At 40.0% G+C, this 22,038-nt stretch overlaps 2 protein-coding genes across 2 annotated transcripts in view; one reads left to right on the forward strand and one right to left on the reverse strand.

Moving 5' to 3' along the window:
- Nucleotides 1-631: 631 nt before the first annotated feature.
- Nucleotides 632-2,594, forward strand: fabp2 (fatty acid binding protein 2, intestinal). Its single transcript, XM_029673425.2, has 4 exons — nt 632-758; nt 1,164-1,336; nt 1,867-1,974; nt 2,311-2,594. The coding sequence occupies exons 1-4, from the start codon at nt 692-694 to the stop codon at nt 2,359-2,361; spliced, it is 399 nt and encodes a 132-aa protein (XP_029529285.1). The 5' UTR covers nt 632-691; the 3' UTR covers nt 2,362-2,594.
- A 182-nt stretch (nt 2,595-2,776) lies between these two features.
- The window catches only part of usp53b (ubiquitin specific peptidase 53b), a 53,264-nt gene continuing 34,002 nt past the window's right edge, over nt 2,777-22,038 (reverse strand). Inside the window, 7 exon segments of the mRNA XM_029673421.2 lie at nt 2,777-6,854; nt 9,670-9,758; nt 10,005-10,601; nt 10,604-10,881; nt 11,012-11,090; nt 20,486-20,553; nt 20,908-21,721. Of these exon segments, the coding sequence (XP_029529281.2) occupies nt 9,682-9,758; nt 10,005-10,601; nt 10,604-10,881; nt 11,012-11,090; nt 20,486-20,553; nt 20,908-21,721 (1,913 nt within the window). The 3' untranslated portion in view covers nt 2,777-6,854; nt 9,670-9,681.

Here is a 22,038-nt window from a genome sequence, read left to right on the forward strand (position 1 = left end):
CCTGGTAAAATAATGGATAAATAAAATACTACTACTAATGTACTAGTACTATTACTAATACTACTACTGCTATTACTACAACTACTACTACTATTAATGCACTACTACTACTACTGCTACTACTACTGCTATTACTACTACTAACTGCTACTATCTACTACTACTACTACTATTACTACTACTACTTGTTTACTACTACTACAGCAACTTCTACTACTACTACTATTTACTACTACTACTACTACTACTACTTGTCTACTACTACTACAACTTGTAGTAGGAGTAGGAGCAGCAGCAATACTGCTCTACTAAATAGATGGAAAACAGTGACTCATTGTTTATAACAAAGGAACCATCCTGCACATCCGAAGCACAGCACAGATTATATGCGGCCACAAATAACTATGTGATAGTAAAGGGCAAAGGATGTCGAAACAATAACCTTGCATATTGTATGATCATTAAAGGGACAATTACCATTGTCCCAAAACACAGCTATTGGCACTACACAGTGGAAGATAATGACTTGTGTAGCCTTGAGGAAATATGAGCTTTACACACCACATCAGCATATGAGATAGGGGAGAGCGATAAGAGAGTGAGCTAACACAGGCAGTGGTTTAAAAGGCCAGGTGGTAGGCTAAGGCAGGTCACTCCTTAGAGTAGAGCCAGTCCAACCCTTCCAGCAACCATGACCTACAACGGCACTTGGAAAGTAGACCGCAGCGAGAACTATGAGAAATTCATGGAGAAGATGGGTAAGAGATCAATCGTTTTTGGAAAATTAGTTTTGGGGGAAAGACACTTCGGCACAAATGGCCTTTTGGTGGATGTTGAAAGCAAAGACAAGTAGGCCTACAACATGTTTACATAAACAGGCATACAAAGTGCATTTAATGCAAATAAAGCCAATTCACTTTTTGTACCACAGGCAATTCAGTGGTGTGTTTGTATAAAAGGAGATTTTTAATGCATTAAATGCCTTTAGATTAGAGGACTATGTATGTTTTCTGACATTTGACATAAGGCACTGTAAAATGATTGCATAATATCTAGCCAGGTGCTGCACTGTAGTACATCCAAATGAAATATCTTGTATAGTCGTTTACGCATGGTTCAATTCGATTTGGAGTTGGACACATGGATTGTGTCTCTGTTCACAGGTGTCAACATGGTCAAGAGGAAGCTGGCCGCTCATGATAACCTCAAGATTACCCTTGAACAAACTGGAGACAAATTTGTCGTGAAGGAGGCCAGTTCTTTCCGCACGCTGGATTTGGAATTTACCCTGGGAGTCACCTTTGAATATGCTCTTGCAGATGGGACAATGCTATCAGTAAGCAATGCATTTATACAGTATTATATAGTATTATATTCTTGCAGCCATACATACAATGGCTGTGGTAGAGCCTAGGCATAGTTTTTATGTTGATGCATAGTGTATTCCCAGGAGAAGAAATTGGTAACAACATAATTGAATTTGTGCATTCCACAATTCCAAAGATTTGATTCCTATCTGTTATTTCCAATAACAAAAGTTTATTGCATTATTTTTCTGCGCTCGAAGCTATTCAATACTTGATAATGAGTTGCAAAGTACAGGGCACAGTCACATTGGCACTGTTCCAACATGTCCACACTAGGATACCAGTTAAAACACAATACATTTCTTCATTATGTACAGTTTGCTACTGTGCATTTAGGAACACAGGCCTGATGAAGTACAAAACCTTTCAGCAACTAGATGAATATGATATGGAAATATTTTTCGATGTGCAGCATGACTGCAAAAAATATTACCTGGCGTGTTGCCACTTGATTCTTGGACCAGTATCATGATGAAGTATTTGACCTTTCACCCCTCAGGGTTCATGGGGCATGGAAGGAGACATGATGAAAGGTACATTCACCAGAAAGGACAATGGAAAGGTGCTGACAACTACCAGAGCCATTGTTGGAGAGGAACTTGTACAGGTTAGTTACCCTCTAAGGAAAATGTTATTTGCATGTGAAAAAAAGTGTATATGCACCCTGTTTTACACACCCTAAATGAAAACATATTTACACTTCTGAAGAAGAAAAGAGGCAGCAGACCTTGGCCAAAGTACAAATCAAATGCTTGAAAGTACCTAGCTTGATTTACCTTGGAGTTTGCAATGTTGGGACAATTCCATTGGTTTAATTATACAGGGCAAACCAACTCAAGTGCAGCATTTGACAGAAGTATTTGTCATGGATATGGATTTGAACCAGGTCTGGTTGTAGGATATTTTTGTTGTCATAATAAAATATATACTCTTCCTCCAACAGAGCTACAGCTATGATGGAGTCGAAGCCAAGAGAATTTTCAAGAGGGGTTAGAGGAAACCGATCAAACAATCCAACCACTAAGACCAAGAAGAGCTACGTTCAAAACCAGAATGATACCATTTTACAACCTTTCTGAAGCCACTGGACCACTTTAGGTCTTTGTAACGCCAACATCATTTTTAGCTGTACAAGATGCACTGTTTGTAATAGAAATGTGTAAAGCAGGTTTTATTTGCACTTCAAGTTTTGATATTTTAAGAAGTAAACACATTTTTTGAATTATTTATGGACTGATTTTCTGAATTTCTCAATGTCCACAAAATGTATATAGATATTTCTGAATATTCAAGATTAGATGAGTGCAAGCACACTAGCGCAATACACTATTGCCAATGACTGTGACTCACTGTTGTCAATCATTAATGGAAATCAAGTGACTGCAAAAACCAGAGGCATACAGAAAACGTTTAGTGATTGCATAATTTTAAGTTTATTAAACAATGAATAAAAATAAATGCATAGGCATCTCCAAAAATATAAAGTGTACACAGTCAGCTATACTGTACATGTTTCTTTTCAAATGGAACATGTTAAACATTCTCATGGAAAAAATGCAAAGGCACTCCAGATATAACAGCAGAGCAATATATACAAAATCCATACTCCCAAAAATACCCAGTGAGAAAAACAATTAAAACCTTTCCGCTGAAGCAAGACTTACATAAATAAATAATAAACTGTATATTACATGAATATATTAATGTAAAGCATTGAAATAACCAACTTTACAACAAGCAAATAAAAACTCTACCAGTGAGAACTGGGAACATAGTTTCATGTTGAGCTCAAAAAGATTAAAAGAGGATTCATATATCAACAGCCTAGGAACATTAGTGGGCAAATACTATGACATCCATTGTTGTTAGTGTCCCGGTTTGTTGAGTCTTACCCCAAATTATTTGAATGCCAAAATGTCCTAACAAAACATGAAATTTACCAGACATAATGGCAAAACCATTCATTTTGAAGCAGCATGGATTTAAATAAATTACAAAAATCAAATGACGGATCACAATTGGATTACATTTTGTTTTGATAACTGAAAAAGGACAGCCAAGATGCTAAGTTTTCAATAGCTTTTTTCTCTTAAAGATTTCTGCACTACATTTTATGCTGATGAATGTAAAAGATTCTAATATCGGGGATATTGACTTGCATTGAATTTGTGCCATTAGATGGTAAAAAGTTTGCATTTGGAGACAGTGGCCAGGTAAACAAAACCAAAGCACGGATTGCTGTCTCACCTTGTCCATAGACTGAATAGACCAACATGTAATTTTGTAATTTGGGTGAACTATCCCTTTAAATTATTTTTTTCTTCTGAAAGTAGCAGGGTCCTCTGGGACATGGGGCAAGATTCAGAAGTTTTGTTTTTGGTTCTGCCCAACCATAATTGCTTTACCTGTTCTTTGCACACATTGCAAATGGATAGAGGAACATTGCAATTAAAATAAATCATTACGTTAATGAATCTACATACGTATCCCCAGTTAGCCGCAATGAAGTTTTGCCTATTGATGACTTAAATACCATAAAACTACAATGTAGCTCTGTTGCAATTTTTTATAACAGGCAATGGAGTTGAGATATCTGGAAAGTTTTCAAGAGACATTTTCCTCTCACAAAGAAGCACTTTGCATTAGCAAACTAACCATAACATTTTAAATATGTAATGACACATGATCCAAGGCAATTTCCAAATGCTGCAAAATTGCAACATAAATCATGAGCTGCAGTGTTCAGAAATCCCCATGGATAAAGTACCATCCCACCTATATAAAATATTACGGATAGTTTCCTCAAGCAAACTGTCACCAACAAAGTGTTATACTGTGAAGTGTTAAAGGTTAAATGCAGCTGTTTTTATCTCAATATCAAATCATTTCTAGGTAACAATGAAGTGCCTTACTTTGATTGTTTTCAATTAAAATGTTCAAACATTTTCAAAAATATCTTATTAGGAATGGCAAATTCTCGAGCAAGAATTTTGCTAGGACTGCCTAGGAGTGATTTGAGCAGGGGAAAACTACAAAAAAAAAGAGAAAAAAAAAAAGCTTTTGCTGTTAATGGCGGAGAGGTTTGGAACTCTCGTATCTTCGACCCATCTCTCGGTCTATTAACTAATTTACTGCATGTTGATGTCACCATGGAAGGCCAATACTCCCTCCCACCAAAACAGGCAGAAATTTCAGACGCTCTTTTCAAACAGCTTACACTAAAATGGTATTCATCATTATCACAATGTCACAGTATTATTCCAACCTCATAGTGTGGAAATATATATAGAACAAGATTTTGACTGCACTGGGCCTTTAAAGTTTACACATTAGCATGATCTGAATGGTTTTATGGATCACCAAAACTGAAGCCATCTCCCATTGGGTTATTTACCTAATACTTTTCTTCTTTTAACAATGTGAAATGTGAAAATGTTGTATGTAAAAAAGTTATGGTAAAAGTTATGGTTCCTGGTTTTTGACAGGGAAATGACCCCTGACCTATCCAATGAAAACAGTATGAAATGAATTCTAATGTGAATTATATTTGTTTGGCTTCATTCAGAAACATCTAGAGGGCAACTTGCTATCAGATTTACCAACATTTAAATCAATTGCACCTTAAATTGTGATACTATGGGTGTCATTGCCAAAAACTTATTGACACAATCATGCTTACATAGTGTCCGACACTTTGGCCCGGATTCAATCCGATCGTAGGTTATAGACATTGATGAAAAGATATTGACTATCATGCTAGCATAGTATCCCACACCTTGGAACACTATGCTTTTTTCAGACTTACGCTATTTTCCGATTGAGACAACATTAGCAGCATTTACCGTAAATAGAATCTCCGTGAATGTGCAAACATTGGCTTTAAAAGCTGCAATAGCTATAACTCGCGATCATATTGAATCCCTGCCGTTATCTTCTCCCTAAATAAATACAATAAATAATAACAACTTAAAGGATTTTTTTTGCTGTTTTCAAACTTACCTCTATTTTTTCCACTTACTCTGAAAGTAGTCTATGGGGCCAAAGAAACTGTCATCCACAGGTTTGATTTGTTTAAATAGCCACTATTAACAATTGGAGTGATAGGGGCAAGCTCACCATGTTCAAAATTGCACGACCAAATCAACTCAAATACCTTCAAATCACTGGTGCGAAGGTGAACGGCAAGGCACTGGAGTGACAAACCACCCTTGCCGTCTCTGTCTGGCCGGCTCCCCTCTCTACACTGGCTTGTTAGTGCTCTCCCATTCCGTCCCTAAGAGAGGTACATCACGTCGTGCAAGGCTTTTTTTCCGCTATACTCAACGTTATCTTCCTGTCCGGTTTTGGGCTTGTGTGGTGGGGGAGACCTTTGTGGGTTATACGCCGCCTTGTCTCTGGGTAGTAAGTCGGTGGTCTGTTGATATCCTTCTAGTGGTGTGGGGGCTGTGCTTTGTCAAAGTGGATGAGATTACATCGTGCCTGGTTGGCCCCGCCTGGGGGTATCGTCGGGCAGGGCCACAGTGTCCCCGACCCCCGTCTCAGTCTCCAGTATCTATGCTGCAATATGGAGTTTTTCCTAGCCACCTTGCTTCTACACCTGCATTGCTTGTTTTGGGGTTTTAGGCTGGGTTTCTGTATACACACTTTGTGATATCTGCTGATGTAAAAAGGTATTTATAAAGATATTTGATTGATTGAAGTTACTTCTAATTCTAATTCTGAACATAGTGAGCTTTACCCTATCATTCCTTTCACTTTTTGGTTAGTGGCTAAACTTTAGCAGTGGCTAAAGTTGGTCAAGTTAGCAGTGGTTGAAATAAATCTGATGTCTCTCCTGCCCTATAAAGTACTTGCATGGTACTGTATGTGGAAAAATTGAGGCAGGTCAAAAAAGTGTAGATATCATTTAAGTAGACCCAATAACATAAACCAATTGGAATTTGGATGTTGGTTGGATACAAATGTAAAGTATGCCATGCGCATGCTCATACAGTACACATCACTATTGTTACCTCTTTTATAAGTCCTCATGCAGGTTGGCTAACATTATTACAGTTGTCTATTCAGCAGGATAACAAGTATACAAACACATTGATAGTGTTTGTATTATGAGATTGCTGAATTTGCCGCTTATATTCGGAAACAAGAGTTTGTGTTGGCTACACAATCAGAGATGCACATTACCTTAAACCAAAAGGTAAAGAGTGTATACTCAACAGGTAATCATTATATTTTACTGTATTATGACTTGGACTGCCCTTTCCAACTTCCAACTCATCTATCAACATAGATACATTTTTTTCTCTGACAGTGGACTATCAAACTGTATCTTACTTTAAAATACATAGAAGTACTTCAGTAACCCACAGTGCATCAGTGATTTGACATTTGACACTGATTACAGTTGAAGTTCTGGGAGCAACACTTTTCCAGCCAGCAGACTCTTTGGCATCCAGTTCAATAGCTTATTTTATATGGACATCAGACCTATGAGTAAGAAGAGGACAGTAGATTATTATGACAGTAGATTATATGTGTACGCCATGAATACATTTTCAGTGTTTACATTAAGAAAGAAATGCCATTTAGCAGACTCTTTTATTCAAAGCATACATACATTGTTTATGTATGGGTGGACGTGGGAATTGAAACCACTGCCCTGGTGTTGCAAGCGCCATGCTCTACCAACTGAGCAACAGAGGACCGCATTACTAATGTGTGTTATAGAGCTTGTTGCTAAAAACCTTTCTTGTCCTTACACACTTCTTGTATTGCAGACCTGGGTACAATATCTGTCAATGTCAAATATTTTCAAATACATGGAGTTTCATTTCATTTGGTTGAGTACAATGAAACCAATGCAATAATACTAGAAGTGCACCACACATACTATATATTTTTGATTAACAGATATTTTAAAGTATTTAAACTACTCAACCTGTATTTGATCTAAGTCTGGTTTATTGGTTGTGCATTTTTCAGCTCTTGTTTTTGCTTGTTAAAGTCTACATTTTAGTAATTTAGCAGACACTTGTATTCAGGGCAGCTTAGTTAGTGCATTTATCTTAAAGGCCCAATGCAGCTGTTTATATATGAATATCAACTCGTTTCTGGGTAACAATTAAGTACCTTACAGTAATACATTTATAAAATGGGCAAAAATGGGAGAAAAATTAACTTTTCTCAAACAAAAATTTAGCTAGAATATTTTATTTGTCAAATGTCAATCATCATGTCACCAGAATAAGACCTTCGATATTTATTGTAAAGGAGCATCAATAAGTTCATCATAACTTATTATATATAGTCTAAACTCTTTTGGTTTACCGAGTCGTAGTGGGAGGACCACACACCATATCATCGCGTGACTCCAAGTTTACTTCGATACGATGGTTATTATATCAATATATGTGTATAAAGGCTTTTCCACCGACATTTTACAGACACAAAAATTCACACTTCGAACAAACACATTATCGGTCGGCATTTATACAATTGTATCGAAACTGCTCCCATCACAGCTGTGGATGGAAACATTGTTACTGTAAGTAGCAAAGTCAGTGCTTGTCCTGAGTAGTGGTATTGAACAGCTTCAATTCTGGTATACAGATGAATATATTTATTTACTTTATTTAACCTTTATTTAACTAGGCAAGTCAGTTAAGAACAAATTCTTTTTTACAATGATGGCCTACCAAAAGGCAAAAGGCCTCCTGCGGGAACGGGGGCCTGGGAATAAAATCAATACAATATAAATATAGGACAAAACACACATCACAACAAGATAGACCTAAGACAACAACATAGCAAGGCAGCAACACATGACAACACAGCATTGTAGCAACACAACATAACAACATGGTAGCAGCACAAAAGATTGTACAAACATTATTGGGCACAGTCAACGGCCAAGAAGGTAGAGACAACAATACATCACACAAAGCAGCCACAACTGTCAGTAAGAGTGTCCATGATTGAGTCTTTGAATGAAGCGATTGAGATAAAACTGTCCAGTTTGAGTGTTTGTTGCAGTTCGTTCCAGTCGCTAGCTGCAGCGAACTCAGGGATGTGTGTGCTTTGGGGACCTTTAACAGAATGTGACTGGCAGAACGGGTGTTGTATGTGAAGGATGAGGGCTGCAGAAGATATCTCAGATAGGAGGGAGTGAGACCTAAGGGGGTTTTATAAATAAGCATCAACCAGTGGGTCTTGCGACAGGTATACAAAAATGACCAGTTTACAGAGGAGTATAGACTGCAGTGATGTGTCCTAGAAGGAGCTTTGGTGGCAAATATGATGGCCGAATGGTAAAGATCATCTAGCCGTTTAAGAGCACCCTTACCTATCGTTCTATAAATGATGTCTCCGTAATCTAGCATGGGAAGGATAGTCATCTGAATCAGGGTTAGTTTGGCAGCTGGGGTGAAAGAGGAGCGATTTCGATAGAAGAAACCAAGTCTAGATTTAACTTTAGCCTTTGATATGTGCTGAGAAGGACAGTGCACCGTCTAGCCATACTCCCAAGTACTAGTATGAGGTGACTACCTCAAGCTCTAAACCCTCAGAGGTAGTAATAACACCTGTGGGAAGAGGGGCATTCTTCTTACCAAACCACATGACCTTTGTTTTGGAGGTGTTCAGAACAAGGTTAAGGGTAGAGAAAGCTTGTTGGACACTAAGAAAGCTTTGTTGTAGAGCATTTAGCACAAAATCTGGGGAGGGGCTAGCTGAGTATAAGACTGTATCATCTGCATATAAATGGATGAGAGCTTCCTAATGCCTGAGCTATGTTATTGATGTAAGTTGAGAAAAGCGTGGGGCCTAGGATTGAGCCTTGGAGTACTCACTTTGTGACAGGCAGTGGCTGAGACAGCAGATCTTCTCACTTTATACACTGCACTCTTTGAGAGAGATAGTTAGCAAACCAGGCCACAGACCCCTCAGAGACACCAATACTCAAGGGCAATGGTGACATCATTGAGGACCTTTAAGGTTGCAGTGACACATCCATAACCATATATACATTTATATATGTATACATATATGTAAATATAGAGAGAGAGATTTTTTTACTGCATTAAATGAATGTGTCCTCATCATCACCAGTGAAATGAAATTAATTTGTGCCTGCCCTTCTTTCACTGATTTTGACCCAGGCGAGTGCAGCATGTCATGCTGTAATGCACAAAATAAACTGCATCTGTATGCATAAAAGGATCTGGTCGCGGAGCCATCAAAAAGGTGCTGATAAGAGGAACTGTGATGCATGGCAATTCCTGAAAGGTCACAGCGTATCACTTACCAGGTAATATCGTCACAAATAGCCACGCTCATCCAGTCCTTTGGCTGTCACTGGGTTCCATTTTGCAGTGGGCTTATTGCTGTTATGGCCTGTTTTTGTGGAAAAAATAAAACAATATAGATATAGATGAACTCAGTGCAAAAACACACATTTTTTTACAGATGAGGTCAAAGCTAATTTTGGGCAGATGCCAGCATTTAAAATATTTGGATGCTTTATATTTCTAATTAGAGTTGTAAGTTTACTGTTGCGACCACTCGTTTTGGAACAGTGTACTTACTGTACATGACTGCCCGTAGGTGTTTTTACAAGCTGCTGTGACTGTCCAAGCTTACCTGCATCAGGCCGGGTTTTGGGCGGGTCTAGCATGGAGTGTGTGTTTGCGGGGTGCAGGTGGTGGCTGGGGTGTTCTCCGGGCTCCGTTGGTGCTTTGGGCATGATAGCTGAGAGTAGGAGGGGTCGCTGGTGATGGTACTTAAGTCTGTATGTGTCTGTCATGCAATTGTCCACGCTGAAGTACGTGGTGAGGGAAACCCCTTGGGCTGCCGCTGACTCGGCTCCAGGTGGCCTGCAGATGGGGAGCCTCTCCTCGCTTTCGCCCGACGACGGGTTGCTCCTTTCTGGGTCCGAGCCCGACTTGGAGCTGGCACTCGACGAGGGCCTCTGCAGAGGGCCATTGGATTCCGACCTCTGGTTGAGGCTGGGGTTATGTGAGGCCAGGGTGGGCCGGACGCTGGGCCGGGGGCTGGTCTGGGAGGGCTCTTGGAGTAGCCTGGGACGGAAGCAATGGCGGCCAACATCCCCCTGGTGAGGGGAAGCTCGCTGGGCGGCTTTAGGGTGAGGCAGTGACGGCATGGAGGGCTGATGTTGAGATGAGGGTTCTTCCAGTTCGATATGGGGGGGTTGGTGGAAGGCCAGGTGGTGGGGGGACAGGGAGACTCGGACAGAGGGGGCTTGATGTTGCTGGAGCGGTAGGCACTGTCCTCTGGTTCCGAGAGATTTCCAGCCAGGTCGTCAGAGCTGTTCCACTCCGAGCTGCTGGTTTTACCCAAGCGCCGCACGGCGGGGCTGTCGCCATGGTGACCACCTCTGTTGTTGTTACTCATCTCTGGCGATCCCATCATGTGACTACTCCTGTTGTCTGAGGAGCTTGCGTCCCTCTCTAGACCTGCTCCTTTCTTAGAACTGCCAGAGCTGTATCTACATTTTCGCCTGTAGAATAGAATACAATAGAATAGAACACAATAGACTTTTTAAGTGCACAAAATATGGATGTACACATTGACAATTAACAACATTAAACATATCAATAACAATAACAATATCCAAGTTGGTACATTACCTTGAACTTGGACTACTTTTCAGGAGATGTGAAACTTGATGGTCGCAGTTCTTTCCCTGAGTTGTCAGTTGATGTTTGCCTAGAAAACAAATAGACAAAGCTGACTCACTGCTTAGGACAAAATTCAAATGAAACCCCAAAATCATGCAACCACCAACATTTAATGGAGTTATTTATTTACATTATTTATAAAGTATGGACAGTTTTCCCCCCACAATAATTCTTGATATTTTGTCCAAAAGGGAAAAGTAATACAACTTGGGGGTGATTCCATTGAATAAATTCAATCAACAGTTAATCAGGTCTATTTATTCATGATTTCTAAATTAGGAATAAGTATTTGACATTTTCATTTAAACCTCCATTTTCTAGAGACAGATAGAAACTGACACCTAATCGCAGAGAAGAGAAATAACAAACAGAGAAACACACAGGAGAGACATTAGAGCGAGGGAGAAAGCGAGAGAAAGACAGGTAGACAGACAGAAACAGAGAGAGAGAGAGAGAGAGAGAAAAATAGGGAATGGCCTATTTTCAGGGAGATAGCCTATTTCTCTCACAGTGCCAGTGAGTTGGGAGAGTAAAAGCATTTCTGTTTTTCTGAAGCACGGTGGCAGCACAGTGTTGATCTCCACCGCCATTGTCCCTGCCACCGGATCGACCAATCGGCAGACGGGCCAGCACAGCAGGAGGCAGTATGCATGCTAAATTCATCCACTTTAAAAATAGAAGCGTCTTTTTTCCCCCCACTGACCTAGAGGTCCATGCAAGGATAAAAGCTGTGGGAGACGGTTTGGCTCTCGATTCACACAGGCTTGACTGTAGAAGGAAGCATTGCTATAAGCTAACGCATTCAGATTAAAGGGATAAAACATGTTCAACTCTATGCTCTTGCATAAAACAATGAAAGAGTGCTTGCAGTCAACACTCGATCACATGAAAATTGAAAAAGGGGCCAGCACTCACTTGATTCAGTTACAATAAAAGCTTTCAATAGCTTAGCTTTTATATATTTTACGGGGAGCATATCCTACTAGAGCACACAGTGCTCTACACACAAGCTAACATATGACTAAGATGGAAACAGTGAAGTCCAGCTGCGGCATCTGAACAAGCATTTGGGGATTACTGTCAGATTAATGAATGTGGAGGGGCTTTGTGGGTGAACAGGTTAAATCAACAGGTGGACATTCTAGAGACATACAGACAACCAGCGCACAATCCAAAATGACTGTGTTTTAATTTTTTTCCTGTAACTAAAATGCCATACTCAATACTAAGATCAAGCTCTCAACATGACAACAACAAATTATAGTCAGGATGTTACTGCATTTTTATATTTTGCCTAGCCTCATTCTCCGTGTGGGAAATAGTTAGAAACCTACAGTACTACACAACACATATCCTACTGTACACGATACATGTCTGATATATTTTGATGTGACACTTACAGTACTGCTATTTACAGTAGCAACAGTTGGCCATTTGTTAGTTTGGCTCAAAATCTATTTCCACGCTAGGTTTATTTAGCGTTATCTTCTCGGAAATCGTAATGTTTTTTAAATAGCTAGTGCAGATTAGAACGTAAGAGATTTGAAGGAGTTGGTCTTGCATGACTCACCAGGGCTGTGTAATCATGACAAAAATCCTTTGCGTTTAGGGCCTATTGCCCCCATATTCAGTTGGCCATAATCTAGCACCATTACATCAGGGGATCAAAATGAAAAGTCCCTTAATCTGCTTTTCCTTCTTTTTTAAAGCCTATGTTTCCCTGAAACATTGGTATGGGGGAGGGGAAGATAATACTGATATATCTCTTTTCAAAACACTGAGGATTTTGACTTTGCTCGGATGTAAATACAAAGTCATCTTATACTACAGTTTGAACATTTGATCAAGGGTTGAACTATGATAGTGTGATGGAAATGAAGTAAAACATTTCCATCACAATATAGATAGAAGATACATTATGTATTGTGTTGACTTAGAACTATTACTATGATTTTGCAGTTATAATGCTCGATCTTTGCAAGAATAAACATTTTTTTTAAGTGTTCTGAGAGATTTGTTATGAATGCAACTCTTTAGGGACAGTTTGAAATATGAAAAAAATATTTTCACATGACCCTCCCCTTGCACTGTAAAATGTTCAATCCCCCTCAAAATTAAATAAAACATCATTATTACCACCATAAATAACAATAACTGTAGTGACCTTGTGTTTATAAACGTGGATATCGTCTTTAGAAGGTTGAGGGTTCGCCGACCACCACGGACAAGCTCTCTCCCTGCCTGTATCTTTACACTACGACAAGAGCCAGCTGCAGACAATGATCAGCTACTGTAGGGGAGAATCATATTTTCTAAATTTTGATGCTATATTTATAATGATATAAAATATATGAAATTCATTTTCCACCAACAGGTTTCTATGCCAATGCACCACACAACCAATAAGAAAGAAATAACTGCATAGCGATTACCAACTTCAAGCACTCATCATCATGGTTTGTGTCTTCAACACCACAACCAAGTAGAGTATGTCAGTCTCGAAAAAACAGAAAATACATCCCTCCCTAATCAATATTGAAGGCTTAGTTTGACAATCTCCAAATGTCATGGCATTTTTTGTGTGTTTTGTAACAGTTGTCTCTTTACATTAATCGAATAGCAGTTAAGCAGTTTGGATAATGGAATTATATTCAAGTGGAGTGTATGAATGTGAGAAGATAGCCAACGGGAGACTTGTGAAGTGGCCTAATCAAATTAAAACACAGTGACTAGTTGTGTTTATGCCACACATAAAAGGTAATACATTTAAAAAAGTGAAATTACAAATATTTAGGCTATATTGAAGCGTTCTATGTTTGTTTTTCTATAGTATGGTTCTCAATCAGAGGAAGGTGTCATTAGTTGTCTCTGATTGAGAATCATACTTAGGTAGCCTGGGTGCACTGTTTGTTTGTGGGTGATTGTCTATGTTAGTTGCTTGTGTCAGCACAGGTCTCATTTATAGCTTCACGGTCGTTATTTGTTTATTGTTTTTGTATTCAGTGTTCAGTACTTTCTTTAATTAAATATTCATCATGAACACATACGACGCCGCATTTTGGTCCTCCGATCCTTCTCGCCTCTCCTCTTCATATGAAGAGGAGGACGACCGTGACAGATTCCCATGAAGCGCTTATGCGCGTAATGATGGTGACAGGTGTGCGTAATGGTGGGTCGAGCGGGAGCAGGCGTGACAACTTTCCTGAGTAATGGGCCTGCTGGGAGCATAGGCCTATGTGGACACTATATAGGACGACTTCGGAGAATGATGATCGGCAACAGACAGCGCATTAGTACCAGAAGTAAATATACAGCCAGACTGTCCCGCTACTGTGCCTTTCTATAATCTGTCCTGAGTAGACCCACAACTGATCCTAATGGAATGAATGGAATGAAACATTCAAATAACAGGGCTTTTGCACCATTACAATTTACAGCCCAGAGTAGAATTTTACTCAATTGAATATATTTTTGTGTGGTGTGATTGATAGTTAACCTATTGCAGATCTTGACAAAAGATTCACCTACCACGATTGTCACTATGGATAGAAGGCAGTATAGACAGTTGACTGGTAGACTACCCAGCTAGCACATAATGTTCTGAGAACCATATGTTTCTTAGAGCTTGATGAGTGCGTGGTTGTCCTATGGTTATTTTGCATACAACCTTCCCAAAACATTCTGGGAATGGTGCAGGATACCCAGCTACTGTAGCACATACACTATATATAGAAAAGTATTTGGACACCCCTTCAAATGAATGGATTTGGCTATTTCAGCAACACCCGTTACTGACAGTTGAATAAAACTGAGCACACAGCCATGCAATCTCCATTGACAAACATTGGAAGTAGAATGGCCTTACTGAAGAACTCAGTGACTTTCAATGTGGCACTGTCATAGGCTACCACCTTTCCACCAAGTCATTGCATGACATTTCTGTTCTGCAAGAGCTTCCCCAGTCAACTGTAAGTGCTAATATTGTGAAGTGGAAACGTCTAGGAGCAACAAAGGCTCAGCCACTAAGTGGTAGGCCACACAAGCTCACAGAACGAGACCACTGAGCGCTGAAGCATGTAGATGTCCTCGGTTGTAACACTCACTACCGAGTTCAAAACTCTACAAAAGCTGCCAGGAGCTTCATGAAATGGGTTTCCATGGCCGAGCAGCCGAACACAAGCCTAAGATCACCATGCGCAATGCCAAGCGTAGGCTGGAGTGGTGTAAAGCTTGCCGCTATTGGACTATTGGAATCTGACCCAATGCATAGGGCCAATTGTAAAGTTTGGTGGAGGTGGAATAACGGTCTGGTTCAGGCTAGGCCCCTTGGTTCCAGTGAAGGGAAATCTTAACACTACCTCATACAATGACATTCTAGACGTGCCAACAATTTGAGGAAGGCCTTTTCCCATTTTACCATGACAATGCCCCCGTGCACAAAGCGAGGTCCATACAGAAATGGTTTGTCGAGATCATGTGGAAGAACTTCACTGGCCTGCACAGAGCCCTGACCTCAACCCCATGAAACACTTTTGGGATGAATTTGGAAGCCAGGCCTAATCGACCAACATCAGTGCTTGACCTCACTAATTCTCTTATGGCTGAATGGAAGCAAGTCCCGTAACAATTTTTCAACATCTAGTGGAAAGCCTTACCAGAAGAGTGGAGGCTGTTATAGCAGCAAAAGGGGGACCAATTCCAAATTAATGCCCATGATTTTGGAATGAGATGTTCGATGAGCAAGTGTCCACATACCTTTGGTCATGTGGTGTAACATTCTGAGAACCATGTTTCTTAGGTGGGAATTTCAGTACTTCAGCATAACGTTTCCTACAGGTTTCCCCATGGTTCTATTTATAGTAATGTTCTCAAATTGTTCCGAGACCGTTAAGAAACAATGTCATTCTGTTAGAATTTCAGTACTTCAGCAGAACGTTTTCTACAGGTTTCCTCATGGTCCTATTTAAAGTCATGTTCTCAGAACATTAAGAAACAACATTCCTCTGTGGGAATTTCAGTACTCCAGGATATTATTTTCTGCAGGTTTCCTGATGGTGATATATATTAAGTCACAATAAGAAAACTTTCCATGAAAAAAACACAAAAAAACATTAGTAATGTTCAAAGAACATTCTAAGAATGTCATTTAAAAATAGATACAGTTCCTAGAGAAAGTATTCACACCCCTTGACTTTTTCAAAATGTTGTAGTAATTACAGCCTGAATTTAAAAATGAGTGTCACTGGCCTACACACAATACCCCAAATGTCAAAGTGGAATTATGTTTGTAAAAATTAAAAGCTGAAATGTCTTGACTCAATAAGTATTCAACCCCTTTATTATGGCAAGCCTAAATATGTTCAGGAGTAAACATTTTCTTAACAAGTCATAGTGTTTAACATGATTTTTGAATGACTACCTAATTTCTGTACCCCACCCCAAATATATGTAAGGTCCTTCAGTTGAGCAGTGAATTTCTTACACAGATTCAACCACAAAGACCAGGGAGGTTTTCCAATGCCTTGCAAAGAAGGGCACCTATTGGTAGATGGGTAAAACAAAACAAAGCATATATTGAAAATCCCTTTGAAGATGGTGAAGTTACTAATTACACTTTGGATGGTGTATAAATATACCCAGTCACTACAATTTTCACCTAAAATGACATACCCAAATCTAACTGCCTGTAGCTCAGGACCTGAAGCAAAGATATTTTTATTTTTTAATTTTTAATTTACTTAACCAGGCAAGTCAGTTAAGAACAAATTCTTATTTTCAATGACGGCCTGGGAACAGTGGGTTAACTGCCTGTTCAGGGGCAGAACGACAGATTTGTACCTTGTCAGCTCGGGGTTTTGAACTCGCAACCCTCCGGTTACTAGTCCAACGCTCTAACCACTAGGCTACCCTGCCGCCCCATATTATTGATACCATTTGAAAGGAAACACTTTGAAGTTTGTGGAAATGTGAAATTAATGTAGGAGAATATAACACATTCGATCTGGTAAAAGATAATACAAACAAAAAAACATATTTTTTTCATCATCTTTGAAATGCAAGAGAAAGGCCATAATATAATATTGCAGTTTAGATGATATTTTGATTTTGGCCACTAGATGGCAGCAGTGCATGTGTGCAAAGTTTCAGATTCATCCAGTGAAGCGTTGCAATACTGCACAGTATATTGTATCAAGTCTGCCCAAATGTGCCGAATTGGTCAATTGATACATTTTCAAGTACATAACTATAGAGAACATACAAAAATGTTATGGTAATACAACATTTAAGTTTACACACTCCCAGGAATGTCATACATGACGGATCATTAGCTTATAAATCTAGATGGCCGGGCAGGGTGGGTGTGGAGCAAGAGACAGCAGGGGTTGAAACTGTAGAACCCAGTTCCTACATTTGAATATAAAAATTATTTTATCAAACAAAACGATGCTACATTTTATCTCTGGGACCCTGAGGATGACAAATCAGAGCAAGATTACTGAATGTAAGTACACTGTTTACCTTCAGAGGTGAATGTATCAAACCAGTTGCAGTGATAAAAGTGTTTTGTTGTTGTGCACTCTCCTCAGACAATAGCATGGTATTTTTTCACTGTAATAGCTATTGTAAATTGGACAGTGCAGTTACATTAACAAGCATTCAAGCTTTCGGCCCATATAAGACATGTCTACAGTATCTCCTGGAAAGTTTGCTCTTACTTACAACGTCATTCTAGTCACATTAGCACACGTTAGCATCAACCTTCCCGGTATAGAGACACCGATCCCGTAAAGGTTTCCTAACTCAGTTGCTGGAGAGGAAGGAAACTTCTCAGGGATTTCACCATGAGGCCAATGGTAACTTTAAAACAGTTACAGAGCTTAATGGCTGTGATCAGAGAAAACTGAGGATGGAACAACATTGTAGTTACTCCACAATAATAACCTACATGACAGAATAAAAATATTCAAAATCATGCATCCTGTTTAAAACAATGCACTAAAGTGAAACTGTAAAAAATGTGGCAAAGAAATTAACTTCCTGTCCTGAATTCAAAGCGTTATGTTTGGGGTAACTCCAACAGAACACATTACTGACTCTTCATATATTCAAGCATGGCGGTGGCTGCATCATGTTATGGGTATGCTTGTCATGGGAAAGGACTAAGGAGGTTTGTAGGACAATAACTTAAAACAAAAGGCCAAATATACACTGGAGTTGCTTACCAAGATGACACTGAATGTTCCTGAGTGGCCTAGTTACAGTTTTGACTTAAATTGTCTTGAAAATCTATGACAATACCTGAAAATGGCTGTCTAGCAATGATCAACAAACAACTTGACAGAGCTTGAAGATATTTAAAAATAATAATGTGCAAATATTGTACAATTCAGGTGTGCAAAGCTCTTAAAGACTTACTCAGAAAGACAGAGTTGTCATCATTGCCAAAGGTGATTCTAAAATGTATTGATTAAGGGGGTTGAATACTTACAGTTGAAGTCGGAAGTTTACATACACTTTGGTTGGAGTCATTTAAACTCATTTTTCAACCACTCAACAAATTTCTTGTTAACCTCTTGAAGCTAGGGGGCACTATTTTTATGTTTGGAAAAATAACGTTCCCAAAGTAAACGGCCTATTTCTCAGGACCAGATGCTAGAATATGCATATAATTGACAGATTAGGATTGAAAACACTCAAGTTTCCAAAACTGTCAAAATATTGTCTGTGAGTATAACAGAACTGATATTGCAGGCGAAACCCTGAGGAAAATCAAACCAGAAAGTGGCTTCTATTTTGAAAACTCCATGTTCCATAGCCTGCCTTTGCTCCATTTAAAGGGATATCAACCAGATTCATTTTCCTATCGCTTCCTCAAGGTGTCAACAGTCGTTAGACATAGTTTCAGGCGAGAACGATAACATCGTGTCATTTTATGGCTGGGTGCCAACAGCGTTTTGTAAGCGCAACAGATTTTGGGCAGCCATTGTCTCTCCCTCTCCTACTGAAAAATACAGTTGCGGTTGATATATTATCGATTATATATTTTAAAAACAACCTGAGGATTGATTATAAAAAACGTTTGACATGTTACGGATACTATTTGGAATTGTCATCTGCGTTGTCGTGACCGCTCTTTCCTGTGGATTTATGAACATAACGCACCAAACAAACTAAGGTATTTTGGATATAAAAATAATCTTTATGGAACAAAAGGAACATTTATTGTGTAACTGGGAGTCTCGTGAGTGAAAACATCAGATGATTATCAAAGGTAAATGATTAATTTGATTGCTTTTCTGATTTTCGTGACCAAGCTACTTGATGCTAGGTGTTCATAATGTTTTGTCGAGCGATCGATAAACTTACACAAACGCTTGGATTGCTTTCGCTGTAAAGCATATTTTAAAAATCTGACACGACAGGTGGATTAACAAAAGGCTAAGCTGTGGTTTGCTATATTGCACTTGTGATTTCATGAATATAAATATTTTTAGTAACATTATTTGAATGTGGTGGAAACAGGTACATGTGTGGATATATTGAAGCAACATCTCACGACATCAGTCAGGAAGTTAAAGCTTGGTCGCAAATGGGTCTTCCAAATGGACAATTACCCCAAGCATACTTCCAAAGTTGTGGCAAAATGGCTTAAGGACAACAAAGTCAAGGTATTGGAGTGGCCATCACAAATCCCTAACCTCAATCCTATAGAAAATGTGTGGGCAGAACTGAAAAAGCGTGTGCGAGCAAGGAGGCCTACAAACATGACTCAGTTACATCAGCTCTGTCAGGAGGAATGGGCCAAAATTCACCCAACTTATTGTGGGAAGCTTGTGGAAGGCTACCTGAAACGTTTGATCCAAGTTAAACAATTTAAAGACAATGCTACCAAATACTAATTGAATGTATGTAATCTTCTGACCCACTGGGAATGTGATGAAAGAAATAAAAGCTGAAATAAATCATGAAAACCTGCAAAATGGTGACTGTAAATCAGGGAAAAAACGTACTCCCCTGTTTTGGAGCAGCCCTCCCACCCCAGTACATTTTCGAACTGTCCCTTAAAGAGAACATGACTGTCTTTCAGTTTAAACTACAATTGATGAACCTTCAGTACATATAGTACTACAGCTGTAGGATCTAAAAAATAATCCTGCAACATGTAGCTTGATCGGTGGTTAGGCTATATTAGTGGTTAGGCTATTAGCTGGCCAAAATTGGGCAACATGAAAAGTGCAATACGGTTAATATAACCATGTTTGCATGTTTTCAGTGAATTCATGTAAATCATGAAGCCATCTGCCTTTCCTGCTTTGCAGAAAAATTCTCAGAAACAAAGGAGTGATAAAAATAAGATCATACATCTGTACAACAACTTCTATATTAAAAACACACTCTTAAAAGCTCAGAACATCCACTTACCTTGATGCAAAGAGGAGTGTACCGCGTCAGGTTTTGAATCACATCTGTTTGGGTGAAGTTGACCCCTGCTGAAAAAAATAAGAAGATTTCAACTCTTGAGAGTAAGATCGTTGTGATGCCCCAAGAGATGAAGCTTATGATGGACATTGTGGTGCAACTATCGTTGTGTGATATTTAAAGTGTCAAATGCATTGTATTTGCATTGCATGGGTCCCCTGAAAAAGACAAAAAATCTATGTAAACAAATACAAGGAAAGTTTATTCGGTGTCAAACTACGAACTCGATTAAACGAGAATTGAATGTAAACAATGCCCACCTTTGTGACTGTACACCTGGCACTAACCTATGCTCCTAGGCTTTAGCTCAGTAGGCTAAAGCAAGGTCTCTAGATCTGGGTTCAAACCTAGTCTGTCACACATACCTCTGAGACTGCACCTCTGGTGTCAACCGCTGCTCCTTCCCGACAAAGCTGTCTACCCCGGGCGAGTCAGGGTTGGTGGAGCCGCTGCTCAGCCGGTCGCTGCTCTCGTATCCCGACTCAGTCCTCTGGATTGTCCAGGTGTCGCTGCGCAACAGGGCTTTGGGCCCGCCCTTGGCCCTCCCCCCACCTCTGCTCCCACCCCCTCCACCGCCCTGGTCTCCGTGCCCACTTGCCCTGCCCTCCGATTCGAGGGAGCTGTGGCTCTCTGTCTCCTGCCGCTGCTCGTCCTCGTAAATCGTCATCAAGCACTTCTGCTGCTTGCGCTCTTCCCTTATCCTGAGACGCTCCCGTTCCCGCTCTTTATCCCTTTCCCGCTCTTTTTCCCAGTCCCGGTTGTCCCGTTCGCTGCCATGAGGCCTCTCCTGACAGGAGGGTTTAGAGAGCCGGGGGCTACCACCACCGCCGCCGTGCTGCTGCTGTTGTTGCCGTCGTTCAAGGTCATTCAAGACGCTGTCAACGTTCAGAACTTCCCGGATGGGCCTCCAGGAGGGCTTGGCTTTGTTGCGGCCCGCTCCCGACCCGCCATCCTTCTCCCACGCATCCTGGCTGCCGTCCTGTTCTTGGCGACCAGGGGAGGTTTCCTGTCTCCAACTGTGTCCACCAGGGGCACAGGATTGAGTGCGTGGGTCCTGGGAAGCTCTGTTCTGGTGGGAGGATGACAACTTGTCAGCCCGGGCGCCACTCCCGCCTCGCAACCTCTGGTCGGCGTGCTGCCTCAGCCCGCCCTCAGAAGGGGATCTGGCATAGGCCATATCTAAACAGGAAGTGACATACAGATATAGGATCTTCATTTGTGCCAGTTTGCTACAGCAGGACAATAATCCTGCAGCAACAGGAAATGTGAATAATTATAATTAATGGAAATTTTTGTGGGGGTTGATACATTAAGGCAGATCAAGTCTGAAATTTCAAAGTGGAAATTTCAAACTTTAGAAATTCTAAACCTCAAATACACTTCACATTTTTATTTTCCTAGATTGCAGGAAAGTTCTACTGCAACAGGGTGATCAAATTAAGATCCTACATATGTAAGAAACAGCATTTCTGTTTTAGTGTGTCAAGCGTACATAT

The sequence above is a fragment of the Oncorhynchus nerka genome, linkage group LG11 (assembly GCF_034236695.1).
Source record: "Oncorhynchus nerka isolate Pitt River linkage group LG11, Oner_Uvic_2.0, whole genome shotgun sequence".
Classification (NCBI taxonomy): Eukaryota; Metazoa; Chordata; class Actinopteri; order Salmoniformes; family Salmonidae; genus Oncorhynchus; species Oncorhynchus nerka.

What these genes read in the sequence shown, in the direction of transcription:
- fabp2 (XM_029673425.2), top strand. Translation starts at nt 692, where the DNA reads ATGACCTACAACGGCACTTGGAAAGTAGACCGCAGCGAGAACTATGAG. An exon ending in GAAATTCATGGAGAAGATGG is followed by an intron (nt 759 to 1,163) that starts GTAAGAGATCAA and finishes CTCTGTTCACAG; the next exon opens with GTGTCAACATGGTCAAGAGG. An exon ending in TTGGAGAGGAACTTGTACAG is followed by an intron (nt 1,975 to 2,310) that starts GTTAGTTACCCT and finishes TTCCTCCAACAG; the next exon opens with AGCTACAGCTATGATGGAGT.